Here is a 16,074-nt window from a genome sequence, read left to right as displayed (position 1 = left end):
CTCCCCTCCCTTTCTCCCTCATTTCTCTTTCTCCCCCCTCTCTTTCTCTAACCCCTCTTTCACTCTGTCTAACCTTTTTCTCTCTCTCTTTCTCCCTGTCCCATGTTCTCCCCTACCTTTCTCCCTCCTCTCTCTTTCTCCCTCCCTCTCTTTCTCTACCTTCTCTCTGTCCTTCCCTCTCTTTCCCTTTCTCTCCCTCCCCTCCCTCTCTCTCTTTCCCTCTCTTTCTGCAGCGGCGGTGGACTGTGCAGGATGTAATTCATGCTGGGCTCAGACTTTGGTGTGATGAAGGCACCGGAGCACTGCCAGGAAAATTGCTTTGGCTCTGTCTCCTACTCTCCGTGTGACAGAGCGAGGGAGAGAGAGGGAGGGAGGGGGGAAGGAGAGGGAGGGAGGGAGAAAGAGAGAGCGTGAGGGATGGAGGGAGAGAGAGGAGGAGAGAGAGAAAGAGTGAGAGGGATAGAAAGCGAGGGGAGGATTGAGTGTGAGAAGCGAAAGGAGAGAGGAAGAGAAAGGAAGAAAAGGACAGGAGGAGACAGAAAGGGATAAACGGGGAGAGAGAGAGAGGGAAAAGGGAGAGAAAAAGAGATAGATAGATGGTAGAGAGAGAGAGGATTATAGAGTGACCCGTCTTGCCTGTGTCACTCGCTCAGCACTGCAGAATTACAGCCTAACCAGGTGTAGCTTTCACTGCTCACTGTAAAGAAGAAGCCTGAGTTAGACAGACGTTTGCTGTGGTGCATGTTACTGTTCACGTCTCAGCATTTATGGACAGCAACATTGTGGAGACAAGAGGAAGCTGGATATTTATTACTGTACATGGACAATTTCCAGATACCCCAAAGAAGCACAGGCAATACTGAGCAGTCCCAAAATTCAGTTAGATTTTTATTTTGTATTATTAAAACAAATACAAATGGCTCATCTGAACATAACTGTTGTTTAATTATTGTCATTTGACCAAAAAATTGTGAAATACCTTCCTCCAAAAATGAAATGACCCGGGCAGTTCATTTAGAAATGACTGAATCTTGATCTTAATAAAAAATGCTAGAGCTGTATTATTTGTATTTAAAAGTATTTTTGTAAGTATTTTGTAAATACCTATGCTTTGTCCAAGCAAATGTGATACTGATTGACAATAAGTGAAGGTTTTCCTCAGACATTTGACATTTTTACAGATAGCTGTGTGTTTTGTGAAATGGTTTTACAAAGCTGGTATAGTTTAGTGTCAATTAATAACTTCAGTATCACCACCAATCCAGTATGAACAACTTGTGTTTTTTAATGCTAATTCCACGTGTAATTATACTTTAATCAGACTTTAGCTAATATGAGTGTCCCTCTGTGTCACAGGTGTGAAGATGCAGTGGACCCCAGAGCACACCCAGTGGGCAGAGCAGCACTTTGACATCTCGTCCACCACGCGCTCTCCAGCGCACAAAGTGGAGTCGTACCGCGGACACCTCCAGAGGACGTATCAGTATGCTTGGGCCAATGACGACATCTCCGCTCTGACCGCCTCCAACCTCCTCAAGAAGTACGCCGAGAAGTACTCAGGCATCCTGGAGGGGCCCGGAGACAGGGCCCTGCTGTGCTCCTACTCCGAGAGCTCCACTGGACTCATGAATGGACGCAAGGCCGACAATGAGTCCTGGCAGGAGGGGATTTACCCAATGAACTGTGCTCCAGATGTTATATCTGCGAGCAAAGCAGGCATGACAGCTGCCCTGCCCCCCTCTGAAGCCTCTGCGAGTATGGGTAGCTCCCCCGGGGTGGCCAGCAGCCTGTCGGAACCCTGCTACTCCAGCAGTAACTGTGGGAGCCACACGGCCACAACCCTGCACTCAGGCCTGGGCCCTCAGGAGTACAGCTCCAGCTACAGCGCCCCCTATCTGCACTCTTACAGTGGGCAGAATACCCCTGCACTGCCCTCCCCACACCCCTCTCCTCTGCACAGCTCCGGACTGCTCCAGCCTCCTCCCCCCTCTTTAGTCCCCAGTTACAACGCTGGCTCTCCAAACCTGCCCAACTACAATTATCCTTCAACAGGCTATTCCTCCCAGAGTGCAGTGGGTCCTGGGTACAGCCCTGGGGGTGCCCCCCCTCCTTCTGCTTATCTGCCGTCCGGTTTAGCAGCCCCCACACCCATCCCTCCTTCCACCCTGCCCGGCTACACCTACCCCTCTCACAGCCACACCCCCCTCACCCCCACTCCTCTGAACGGCAGCACATCAGGCTCATTAAAGCGAAAGGCTTTCTACATGAGCGCACATGGAGATGTGGACTCCAGCTACGCTCACTTCAACTACAGCCAGCAGCGCTCTGCACACAGCCCCATGTACAGGGCCCCAGACAGCAGCGTGCCCGACTCGACTCGAGTTAACGCCTTTGACAGGAGCACAGAGGGCTTTAAGACAAGCAAACAGCCCTCTGACGCTCAGAGGAAGTTCAGTGGAGCTCCGGGCAGAGCGCTGACTCCTCCCTCTTATGGATGCACTAAGGGCTCCGGCCCTGACCACAGACCTGAGGCTTACAGCTCTGAGCTGGGCTCTGGCTCCTCCATCCACGCTGCAGAGGAGCAGCTCAAGAACAGTGACGCCAGCCTTGTGGAGCTGGTCAGCACAGAGGTGCTGCAGCCAGGGCCCCCGGTGGACTGGAGTGACATTGCAGGTCTGGAGATGGTCAAAGCCACCATCAAAGAAGAGATCCTATGGCCACTGCTAAGGCCGGACATGTTCAGTGGACTGTCCACATTACCTCGCAGCCTCCTCCTCTTTGGACCTCGGGGCACAGGGAGGACTCTTCTGGCCCGCTGCATGGCCAGCCAGCTGGGAGCAGTTTTTCTGCGCCTGAGCGGCTCAGTTCTGGTCACTAAGTGGTTAAGTGAAGGGGAGAAGATCCTGCAGGCCTCCTTCCTGATGGCACGGTGTCGACAGCCGGCTGTGCTCTTCATCAGTGACATTGAGCTGCTGCTATCGGCTCAGCTCAGTGAGGACAGTCCGGTAAAGAGTCTGAAGAGTGAGCTGCTTCTGCAGTTAGACCTTGTGTTGAGCTCTGCACAGGACCATGTGCTGGTGGTGTGCTCCTCCAGTAAACCTGAGGACATCCCTGAAGCCCTTCGTCGATACTTCACTAAGAGACTGCTGGTGCCTCTGCCTGACGGAGCGGCCAGACACCAGATGATCAGCACTCTGCTAGGTCAGCACAACTACTGCCTGAGTGAAAAGGAGCAGGCTCTGCTGGTGCAGAGGACTGAGGGCTTCTCTGGGCTGGATGTAGCCCAGCTCTGTCACGAAGCTGTAGTTGCTCCTCTCCACGGCATCCCCCCCTCTGAACTGTCCAACATGCACCCCAGCCAAATGAGACCTGTGGCCTACCAGGACTTTGAAAATGTCTTTTGCAAATTTCAACCCAACATATCACAAAAAGAATTGGACATGTACACGGAGTGGAACAAAATGTTTGGTTGTAGTCAATGAAAAACACTAAAACCGTATGTGATGTAAACCTGTGCACAAATACAGACACTGGTCACATGGACAGTACAGCAAAGTGAATGTTGTCTTTGGCTTTAGTAAAGAACAGTATTAAACTCTCATGTTGGTAAATATGAAATGCTTTATATGGCTGAGGCCATACCACTACAATGACTCATTAATGACGTACCTGTTTTGTACATACTAATATAAATAAAAACATATATATAATTCTGCAGATTTTGAGATTTAGAGGCGAACAAGTGCCTACGGTGGTGCTGATTTGTGATATTTTATAATGCAAAGCTTTAAAATACTTTAAAAAGTGGTTTCACTCATTGGATCCTTGTTCAACAGTCTGTTTAGTGCTACTGTCCACATTTGTGTTTGCTTGTGTTAAAGTCACCATTATTGGTTGATTAGAATGTCATTATGAGGAAGTTGTGTGTTTGTGTGTGTGACACCAGTGACTACACACTACAATCACAGTCTCTGCCAGGACTTTACACAACACAGACTCAAAAATAAAACAAAAAATTATGACAAATGTGACATCAGAATATCTCCTATATCTCATTATTGCTGTTTTCTCCTTACATCAAAACTCAAGTAACAGTATGTACAGTCCCACTTAGTCCTATCAAAGAAAAGAGTCTCAAAGTGTGGTGTCTGTACAGTAATTTCTCAGTAGTTCACTGTGAAATGAAATAGAAACATATGAGAACATTTGGATTACAGATGAGAGATTTGCCTTTTAAACCAACAAACCCATATCTCAAATTGTATCCCGAAGGCTGTCGTGTATTGTAATTTTCCACAAAACCATTATATCCATGGTATAGTTTACTTTAGTAGGCAGACTGCAGTGTTCAGGCTGGCCAAAGGTGGAGACAAAGATCTGGGGTGGAGGCAGAAGTAGCTGGAAGCGATGTCCTTCCTCTGTGCTCTGTTTTATCACTAATGAAAGCACAGGATTACACAGCTCTCCTCCTGCATAGGTGCATTATCTCCAAAGGACAAATTGACTCAAAACCAAATGTTAGCCCCTCTCTGGGTAAGTTTATGAGGATACTGGACTTACAGCTGTGGAAATTTGTACTCTACGCCCTGCACTTGAAGGCAACATTGCAGTGACTGACCTGTGTGAGTTGGACTGGAACGTAACAGCACAGACTCCAAGGGTAATGGGTTGGTTGCTAAAAACTATCCAGTTAACACCGAGTTTACAACCTCAAAACACGGGTGAGTTTTAGGTCGGCAGACCCAATATTTGCTTCAACGCAGCTTAGATAAAACATTGTTAGTGTAGAAGCTTAGTAGAAAAGGTTTCCGAGGTTTCAAAGGTAAATTAAATCATGATGTTTTGACTGCCATCCAGAAATCATTTTCAATTTCAAATCCTAACCCTGCACAGCAAGATGGATTATTTGTGAGTTCACAAACTCACAAGAATCCATCTTGAGAGACTCCCGCTGTAAGGTTAAGACGAACCAAAGCAAACATAGCGATGCCGACAGAAGTGGACTGGGAAGATGTCTGTGCTTCTCTCTCAACTGGATGCAAGAAAAGTTTGATTTTTTGGACTGTTGTGACGTTTGCAGCCAATCGACTTCAAATAATTGTGATGATGTTACACGTTTTCTGACCACTTTCAGCGAGAGCCATCCCAGATTGATGTGCAGAACTAAATTCACAGTGTTACACATATCAATCTGGCCTGAGCCAGATTACTAAAAACCTACTTTCCAGATGACTTTGAAACCTTGTATACCACGGACTACTCCTGGATGAATGAGGGATTACATCCACTAGTGCGGAGGTTTATTGCTACCAACTAATCAGAAACTAAATCTGTGCTGTGTTACTTTAAAATGAAAATGATCTCATTTTCAAATGGTATTTTACAAGTTACAACAGCCCTTTGTCACATTGTTGTGGCCTATAAATTTTTTATTTTGCATTTTAACTACTCCATCAAATCTTTAGCAGATAGTGCCAAAGTGTGATTTTGGTTTTGTTTGTAACATAATAGATTAATTCATACAAAGAAAGGTCCTATATTACACAAAATATATTCTCGTGAGCTTTAAGCCATGTTAGAATGTTGTTACCTCATCAAAAAACATACATGTTTTTGTTTGGAGTTTATAAACACAACGGAGCTCTTCAAGTATCACCACATGACATCACAAGGTGGAACAGAGTGTTTAAGAGAAGAAAATAGTGTAATATAGGCCCTTTAAAGTTGTCATTCGCAGTCTTAGCAAAACTACACTTTGTTTACTGTCAAATCCTTTGCCAACCCAGAACATAAAAAAACTGTAAAGAAACAATGTAGCAGCACCAAAACCACAACTACTCCAAAAGTCTTTCCCTCCAATTTGTGCACTATAATTTGTTTTTTGCTGACCTCTTGTATCTATTCTGTGTCCAAAATGAATTTTTAAAATATTTTTTCATCTCCCAAATCACGTTTTAATGAAGCTTGATCCAGAGCGTTTTCAAAGTTCACGCACGCCACATTCGAACTGTTCAGCGGTTGCACAAGTCTTTAGAAACTGTAAATTAGTGGAAGTTCAAAAATCAGAAGTATTTGGAGAATATTTTGCACTTTTTGATTGAAATCCAAAGTGAAGAGGTCGGGGAATGTTAATGTGCTCAAGGCTCTAAAGCACACCACTGACCTTGTGAACGCAAATTAAAAGTACTACAGTGGACATAAGAACACTTTTGTTAAATCTTTTCTTTTTCTTGTGCAATTGTCTTGTAAAATGTCAAACTGTTATTATGTGAAAATGGGAAAAATAACAATGACCCAAATGAAGAGTCTAATTTTCACATGGAAATACAGTCGTAAGTCCGGTCAACTGTAAATGTGTTCTTTTATTCACACTAAGTTCCTGTAGAAAGCGCAGTATCTGGACACATTTAATTCTACAACTATTCACTCCATAAATGTTTTTTTTCAAGGAGAGGTTACATGTCAAGTTATTCATAATACAGCCTGGAAATAGTCTGTGTCCTTTTTTCAGTAAAGGCCTGGAACTTTGGGTTTAGTTTGTTGCTAAGCACAACAGTATTTACACTCACTTCAGACAACACACACAATGGAGCTTTGTATCGATGGGATAAATGGGTAAATGTGCATTTTCTTTTTCCCCATTCTAAAGACGCACTATGTAACCTTTTTGGTGAAGGTTCCGCCACCTGCTTGTTTCCACAGGGATCGCATTGCTTTTCTGAAATGTTCCACACAATAGATTTCTAACTGTATTTCATCATAGGTGTTTTTATTGCTCAAAAATACATGCATTCTGACTGTGAGCAGAGTTGCCTGCCCACAAATCTGACCTGTAACGTGACCTGTGGGCGCCACTTGCTTTTCTCCATGGAGATAGATAGTTTAATGCCATACTGTGAAAGTTTTAAGACAAAGGAAACATGCCCTCGACTTGAGCAGAAAAGTTACGCTGTTAACTTGCGATGCCGTATGCTTTTACAATTAAAATGTGTTGTTTTTTTGTTTTTTTCACCAGCAGATGGCACATGTGAAAAATTTTAAACCTATTTTAAAATCTGGAAAGTGCGTTTTTTCCTCATGAATCGCTTACCATGGAATAAAGCGCACGAGGTCCAAAACTACAGCGAGTCCTCAATGTACACCTGTATTGTGTTCTCATCCGTTTCTGATCCATGCTTGTAACCATTTCTACCTCATTGACTGTACAGTAAGTTCTGTCATTTTGAATGTGCTCAGTTTATGAATAAAAACTTTGAAAAAAAAAAAAACGGAAAAAAAAAATGTTAACAATGAGAGGTGTGCCCTTGGATCAGAGCGGTCTACCTCAAAACGTCTTGACACTGGCAGTTAGTCACACAAATGAAGGCACCTTGAAAAGACGGAGAAGTACACACTAGTTTATACAATTCAAATACTTTGGACTACTGCAAGGTCTCCAACACCACTGGTACTAAGAATCGCTTTAATATTTCAAGGAATCCTCATATCAATGCGGATGTATACGCCCATTGTGTTCCCATGCAAGTCCGAGGGCACAGGAACTTACCGCAATTTGTACTTTTTTCATATTATAAATGTAAAAATGTCTGACCTGCACATAGCTGCAAGTATTGTATATTCTGTTAATGCTATACAGTCAGCGGCCGTCGAAAAGCACCGAGTTTTTATGTGTGTATGTATCTCCAAACAGTACGATCACTTATGTATGTATTTTCATTTTACGCTACAGGAAAAAAAAGTTATGGGAATTCTGGAATAAAGATGTTTTTTGGATGCATTTTGTACTTGATTAAATTTACAATGGTGTGAATAGAGTCTGGAGCATCTTTCTTCTACTAGTTATTTATAATAGCTGTCTTGTAATAAAACTAAATGGAGGTTAATGAAGTTGTATTAGGCAATGTAGTTGTTTGCCTAGTATTGTATTTGAGAGGGTGGGTGCATTCTTAACACAGAGCTAACTTGTAATACTGTATAATGATTAAATATGTCCATATTAACCTGGATCCTCAATGATTAAAAAGTGTGTTACGATTACGAATATTTCAAACTACCTCATGTTAATTTATTTTATAATTACGATTACTTACAATCCATTTATTTAAGTCTTTTTTTATTATTTATTTAATGATTTGCACACATGAAGATGGTGTTTATTATGACATCTACAGAAAATAGCCCTGTTGCTTGTTGCTAGTTTGATTGACATAGAATAAATGCGTTTAATATTACAAAACAAATTTAAAGTTTCACTATGTAACTTCATTGGTATCTGTTAGTCCCCATGGGGATGTTATTGCTTTACCTGATGTAATGTAATGTAATGTTCCACAGTCCAATAAACTAAACAATATATATATATATATATATATATATATATATATATATATATATATATATATATATGCATGCTCATATATCTCCATGGAAACAAGTAGGTGACGCTCTCAGAGTTACAGGTTAGATCTGTGGAATGTTGAGTTGCTCCGAGTAAGAATGCATAGTTACAAGACACCTGTAACTGAATGGGTGAATGACACCGCACAGTGGAACATTCCAGGCAAAGCGTCTCAATGAAGCACTTTAACTGTTTGAATGAGTTGTTGAAGAGTATTTTTCGCCAAACCAGAAATTGGCAATGACTTTTGGATTTTCATTATACCTAAAAGAAAGAAAAGAACATTGTTGGAGTGCTGTTATGACTAGGTTGTACTAGACCTACACACTCCCCTGCAAATTAAATACATCAGCAGCACTAACTCTGGAGTGCTACAAATATTTTCAATCATTTCATTCAATACCCAATGACGTTCAGTCACTGCTGCCACAATACCTCATCTGCAGCAGGAATATATGAAATTAAACGGTGAAGTGTAGAAACATGAGGTCATGAGCAGTGAAAAGCTTCTGCAGAGAGGTGTCCTTGGTTTGATAGGTCGCGCAAACAGAGCATTCAGCGAGGGGCCAAACACGGAGCACATTATAACTCATTACTGCAGACATTATTAGACTAAGATCTTAAGGGAACGCGGGTAATTTGTTTTCCAAAAATATCAGGCCGGTTTGTTCATTTTAGGGACCTATGGCAAGAAATCTGAATAATCACATAACGCAATATATAGATCTGATTTTTTAATGTGCATTTACCATAGACTGTATATATAAATGGATATAGCTAACGCGCAAGTCACGGCGTTCCAAAAAGGAAGTGAGCATGGGCCGTGCTTCTGGCTTTATCGACTCGAATCGCCGCTTTCTCTGTAAATGCTGCTGTCAGGATCGTCATTTTGGTCTTAAAATGTTGGTATTGACCCGATCCTGGTGTTTTTATTTCACTATTGTGTCCATAACTCAAGATATGAACATTACTAACAGACGAATCGGCTGCCTTCTTTCCCCCGAGGTTGCCCCCACTAGTGTTAGCAACAGGTTTGATTGACAGTGTTGCCAAGGGACAGTTTCACTCCAGATTGGCTCTTTGGTTGCTATGATACTCACTCATTTGACTGGGTGACGTCACACTCCCTTAGTCTGCTGCTTTATAGAGTCGCACAAGAGAAATCTGGTCATCAAACCTTATTTTTGTTGTGCATATTAGCATAGCCGCTGTCAGCAAAACAAAGCCTGCCTCCTTTGCATCTCAACCAATCAGTGATGATCTTTGACAGGGAGGTGAACTATGTACCGTTTCAGGTGGGGGATTTGTCGTCCGCTTCACTCCATGGAGATCTTATTTGCTTTGCCTGGAATATCCCTCAGTACGGCAACTTATGTCATATTTAATCAATTACATGTGTTTCTTTTGCTAAAAATACCATAAAAACATGTCGTATTACTGTCATTGGGGTCACCTCTCCACAGAGTTGACCTGTATCTTGTCCTGGTTGCCTGCTTATCTCTATGGGGACATATATCCGTTTAATTCCATACAGTGGAATATTCCAGGCAAAGCAATGGCATCTCTATGGAGACAAGCAGAAAAGTTACATAGCGCACCTTTAATGCTTAAGATAGATATACATTTTGTACAATTATGAACATAGCTCATGCTTCTGTTAAAGCTCAACACAGCACATAAACAGTGTTACATTAGTTACAAACACAATCTCCATATATTTGCCCATGAAGCAGAAACAGTTGATAAGCGAGCCCCAAACTTGCTTCTATACCAAACCCAGGCCCATGATTATTAGTGTGCATTTGGTAAATAGCGGACATCCACTCGTGCGGCTTCATTTGCATTCTGATGAAAGTGGAGTGGATGTGCGAACCCGGGGTTATCTGTGGCGCCGACCAATCAGACGCGCCCGCTCGAGAGGGTGGGCCACAGACCTCTCTCCAATCACTTCCTTCATAACAATTAAAATATGCAAAGTGATCATTTTCCTTAAGTAGCCTTAAACGTGCGCCCTATCTAAGTGTGAGCAAAATTGCCTAAAGCTTGCAGTTTGGGAGGGGGGATAAATTATGCAAATGCAACAACGGACTCTTGAAAGCCTCATTTTTCCCGTAATAAGCATAGTGTTTCATTTAATTTCTGCCTCTTATTAAAAATGACAGTTCTTTTGCTCATTCTGATGGTTATATCTGACACAAACCCGCGCGACACTAGCGGCTAAAGCGCTTTTAGATGATGGTTACATTGGCCAAGTAATTATGCACTCCAGTGTCCAGAAATAAGGTTTAATTACACAGTAATCGCTGGTGATGGACAGTGGCGAGTGGTGTGCGCCGCCAGAACGCAATCCATCAATGACAAAACTCCGCGGCGCTTTTTAATTCCTCCTTCATTTGCATCATAACCTCGGCGACAAGTTGCACGGAACGCCGCTAAATGTTAATAGGACCTGTCTGTCCGGCTCAAAATGGACGCTTAAACCATTTCAATTCTTTTCTCTTCCTGGTTCTATCCTCGCTGCATAAATAGTCAGCTGGACAGAAAAAGCGCGGCAGACAGAGCGCGGTCAATGTGGTGCTAATTGGGAGCAACGTGCTAAGTTTTATCTCCCAAGCGCTAACGGACAAGTTTAATTCCTGCGGTTAGCTAAGTGTTAGCCAAGCCATTTTAAGATGCGCTCAAAAGCAAGGCCCTGGTGTCGTACCTAATCCCAATCCTTAGAGACCGGAAAGTGATGTTTTTATTAATTGAAAATGATTATTGGTGCAGACGTATTTCTGTACTTTTATAAGGTCGATTGGAGGCAAGTTGTTCCATTATCGAGTCATCTTCTCGCTATATATTCTTTATTAAACGTGGGACGTCCCAGAGCACCACGGCAGGGTGAAATGAACACTACGGCGCCCACTTTAGACCAAATAGGGCACTTGACTTAAGAAAATAAAGTGTTTATTTACCATAATAAGTCGGAAATAGCATGTTTTGTAGTCATGAGCGTCCATCAAAGCAAACGTAGCATCCTGGTCTTAGATACTTACAATATGACCTCGCTAATCCCCAGGTATTCCAGGCAATTTTTATCTTGATTTGAAAAAATAATGAGATGTATGGAAACAGAGAGAAAACATATTCCGCAGTCAGACTTTGACCCGTGAATATAATTAGAATCAAGAGCAGGGTCTGTCTGTGTGTGTATGTGGGGTTAGATTCAACAGTAAAACACTTAACACTGGAATGTTCACTCATGTTGATAAAATTGTCAGAATATCTCGCCAGTTAGTTTCAATAAATGTGTTGGAATGCTAAAATACAGGAGGTTTTGTTGGTCATTACTGACAAAACTTACAAAACGTACATGTTTAGCTGTACGCAGTATGGTAAAAATATCTGAAAGATTGGTCAAAATAAATATGTACAAATAAAACTTTCTTGGCTGGCCTGGGAATACCTTGGGGTCCCACCGGAGGAGCTGGAGGACATGTCTGGGGTGAAGGAAGTCTGGGAGTCCCTGCTTAGACTGCTGCCCCCGCGACTTGGCCCCAGATAAGCATAAGAAAATGGATGGATGGAAAATAAAACTGATCATGCCATATTTCAACTTTAAATCTTTAATATCATACCTGTAATTGTGCATTTTTTTGTTTTGGCATGTTTTAATAAATTAGCATTTTGGCTTTTATCTGTTAAGTTACTCTAAAAGCTCTTGCCATTATCAAGTGGTAACCCATGAAGCTCCTCCATGTTTTTATGTCCATATGCCTTCACTAGATTTTGATCATTTAAAGCTGTGGTACCCATTTTCACACGGCAGAAGGAGGAAGTAGGTTTTTTAAATCTGTCTAACTTGTCTGTAGCTCTCACAAACCCTTTAGCACAGTGGTCCCCAACCACCGGGCCGTGGACCGGTACCGGCCCGTGGATCAATTGGTACTGGGCCACCGGCCGTCCAAGAAATAATTAACTATTTCTTATATTTATTATCTGAGTCTGAACAATCGTTTATTTTGAAAAATCTTTTATTTTGAAAAATGACCGGATTCTCTCGGTTACATTTCCGTCACTTGAGCGCCAACAACTTAACCACTTAGCGTTCCGACGGCCCGCGGGCGCGTATTGTGTCATTTTACGCACTGTTTTGCAGCACTTTTGCGTTTTAAACATGACGAAATGGACAAAACAAAGGAAGTACGTGACCGAGGACACTGTGGATGTTTGTACAAGTTAAACTAGAGGCATCTCGGACCTGGAACGGTTCATTGAACCGAGTGAAGATCTCATGATGGACTGGAGCAGAGGACCTTATGTTTTGATGGACTGGATGCTGTTCCTGATCGGTAAGCGTGGTTTATTCTGCTATTGTGGGTCAAATGTGTATCATGTGTAATCATTAGCATTAGCTAATGCCAATCTGCGCCCTAAAGTAATGCTCAGCAGACAAACTTACAGTGATTCTGACACCTGTGGGTAAAACTATAGGGTGTTACCTTTACTAAGACCCCAAACTTGTGTATTTACTACTGAGGGTTCAATAATGGTGATTATTTTAATTTGGAGAGGTCAGAACAAAGGCAATTTCACCAAAATGACCCGGAATGCTAAGGGGTTTTTAACCCACAAATTAGCAAAATGAGTAAACACTGAGTAATATATTGTCTTGAACATAATCAGAAGAACAGTCATACAACTAAAACATGTGTCTTATCATTTCTCCTTTACAGAAATAACTTACATATATAACGACTTATTGGAACATCTCGTCAATTACCATAGAATTCACCATGCAAGCCATACTATCTGCTCTTGTTTCTGTGCTCATTAACACCCAGCATACACTCCGGTATCCTCAGTGTTTTCTTCTCTAGCTGCAGCAGCGGAAAAGGAGAGAAGCTCTGCCCTCCCAATGAGCCTCAGGTCAACGTTTTCACATCCGCAGACAGGAGCCCAGCACAAAATCCTTCCCAATCACCTTTATTTATAGCCGGCTGTGTCCAAGAAGTGTCTTTCCATTTCACAATCAGATAACAAGCTGCGATCACACCTGAATGTCCTCCACAGAGATATGTTTAGAGCCTTTGAGCTTGTGAACTGTAATATGTTTGTAAGATTGAGGAACACTTGGGAAAAATAACTATAATTCATGTAATGTTATGTTTTACTAGGAATTGTAAAAGTAGAATTCTCGATGTAAAATTGGTTTTCCCGAAGAACAGGCTGACTAAATGGGCCAGGGAGATCTATAACATGGTTGTACAAATGGTACTTAAGCTAACAGATGTAGCTATCATGAGCAACTTATTGCAGTAGGCCTATCCATAATTGATTCGGTGTTGAAATTGAAAAGCCACATAAAATGGACCAACTAAGTCAACTGGGTTAGCAAGAATTACAAGCTAACCTTAATTTTGGAACGTATAAAACCATTTTTTTAGATAGCATTTATGACAAACACACATGGTCAATTCATATTACTATTAAACAAAAAATGGTAATAATTATTGGTCAACTCCAGTCAGGTTTCTTTCCATGGCCCCCGAAAAACTCTGTCAACGGCCCTGACTGATGGTTGTGAATGGATGGGCATCTGGATTTATACAGACATAAGCAAAACACAAGAAATGCTTCATTGCTAGCTATTAGCCTCACTAGCTGCATACAGTCAAAGTGATGATGGGTAAGTAAATTCAGTCTTTCCATCCATCTTGACCTTTTCCCAAATATGCTAATCACTTCTGGCTCCATTGATTCCAGCTTTAACGACCCATCACAAGTTTATATTAGCCATTGGCCCATTAACTTCCATAATAAAACCCTACAGCCTTTCATCTGTCGAAATAACGGGCATAACTTTATTTAATTTCAATGATGAGTAATAGTGTCAGGTTTAATTATGGACATTGACACGATCTTGTAAGGGAAATTTTTGGAGCGAAATGTCACCTCAAATTAACCAGGCTGTCAATTTTCGGTTCTTGGTCCTTGGAAGTTGGAAGACAGCGAAGCCCCGGTAGAGCTGTAACTGGCCTGGATGGGTGGATGGATCTTTAGTCCGCCTTAACCCCTGGCTACGAACAAGAGCCGCTAATGGGCTAGCAATGACGGACTAGCACATGTCAAGGCAATCATTGGAAACATACACCATCACTCTTTCAATTCCAGCTAGCTAACGTCATTATCCGGCGCATATCTTCTCGGTTTCGTGACAGTTCGAGCACGGGGGGGAAATGCAAATTGATTTTATATCAGCAGTGGCATTTTTCGGGGCCCCCAGTGTAACATCTAGGCTGTCATTTCAAAGGCTGGAGATATGAAAATCGCATAGAAATGTCAAAGTGAAAGGAAGGGAGCGCATAATTCACAATGTGCTGTTTACTCAGATCAGCGGCCCGCGGAACAAGATAGAGACTAATGCCACATTGTCAGCCCGGCGTTCAAGAGGGCGCTATTATGATTGTGATGGGGATGGAGGGTAAGCTGAGAGGTGTAACCAGTTCAAGTGAGTCTATTGTAGCTGTCAGTCAATTTGCATTTTAGTTTTCAGTGTGTGGTCAGAAGAAGTGGTATAGAAGTGTGTTGTGATAGTCTGATATCTGTGTTATTTTGTGATGATGATTTATATATATTTCAAGGATATAATAATGAAATGTGTAAAACTATTTAATAAAACTTGTTTCATTGTCAAAAGTGCACTATGAAAATGTTGTGATGGAGGGTTTGCCTTTTGCTGATCTCCATTTAGATGTTATTGCTGTGTCTATGTTCCGTCCTATGGCATTAAACTATTTATCTCCATGGAGCCTGTTTTTAAAAATGAAAACAGTAAATGATATGCTGAAAGTATCTTCACACTCTTCACCCACATTTCACTCCACTTAAAGCCACAGATGTAGCTTTTTAGACAAAAATAAAAAACATATTTTTTTCTCATTTTAGTAGTTTTTATTGCAGTGAAAAATATAGAAAACATGTGTCTTTACTGTGTGTGGGATTGCATGTCCACAATCATGACTCTTATTTGGCCTGGAGGAGGACCTCTTTCTGCTTGTTTCCATGGAAATGTTGTTTCTTTGGCTATAATCTTCTACAATATGGCATAAAACGTATCCATCTCTATGGAGAATGTTCCGAAGTGTGGTTTATTTTTATTTTACTGTTAGCTGAACATTTAGGAGTTAATTGAAATGCACAATAGTAACCGGAAAGATTTCAAAATCATTTACCACTTTGCTACACTAACAAATCTTCTCTATTAATTACTGACATAATGGGTCAGTGTTGTTAGATAACTAAAATATCAACATAGAGGGACAGCAGAGGCTCTATTAATCGGATTAAATTAATTATCAGCATATGAGATGTGTCTAATAATATAAAATCCTTTTGCTTGAAGGCCTACGGTTGCTGTCGAGTGGCTCTATGGACTGGAGTTCAAAACTAATGGAGAAGTTTGTCAAAATCCTATGACATAAGCAATCTGTGCACGGAAACAAGAAAAGAGTTTAAATCACAAAAAAAGAAAAAAAGATTGCCTCAAGTGCTGTTTTTCTCTCCCTCTCTATCAATCTCTTTTTCATTTATTCTATCTCTATCTCTCCCTTGTTCCCTCTGTTTCTCTCTCTCGCTGTCGTTTACCCTCTCTCTCTCCCCTTTCATCTTTCTCTCACTCTAATTTGCAGTCA

The 16,074-nt window shown here is 41.7% G+C and overlaps 1 protein-coding gene across 1 annotated transcript in view; it reads left to right on the top strand.

Annotated features, from left to right (window-relative positions):
• Positions 1–3,482, top strand: part of fign (fidgetin) — a 34,292-nt gene extending 30,810 nt beyond the window's left edge. The window contains exon 2 of the mRNA XM_033987335.2: positions 1,357–3,482. Within this exon, the coding sequence (XP_033843226.1) occupies positions 1,357–3,482 (2,126 nt within the window). The remainder of the gene's footprint in view (positions 1–1,356) is intronic.
• Positions 3,483–16,074: the final 12,592 nt, after the last annotated feature.

The sequence above is a fragment of the Periophthalmus magnuspinnatus genome, chromosome 21 (genome assembly GCF_009829125.3).
Source record: "Periophthalmus magnuspinnatus isolate fPerMag1 chromosome 21, fPerMag1.2.pri, whole genome shotgun sequence".
Taxonomy (NCBI): domain Eukaryota; kingdom Metazoa; phylum Chordata; class Actinopteri; order Gobiiformes; family Gobiidae; genus Periophthalmus; species Periophthalmus magnuspinnatus.
This window is presented reverse-complemented; position numbering and strand designations above follow the sequence as displayed.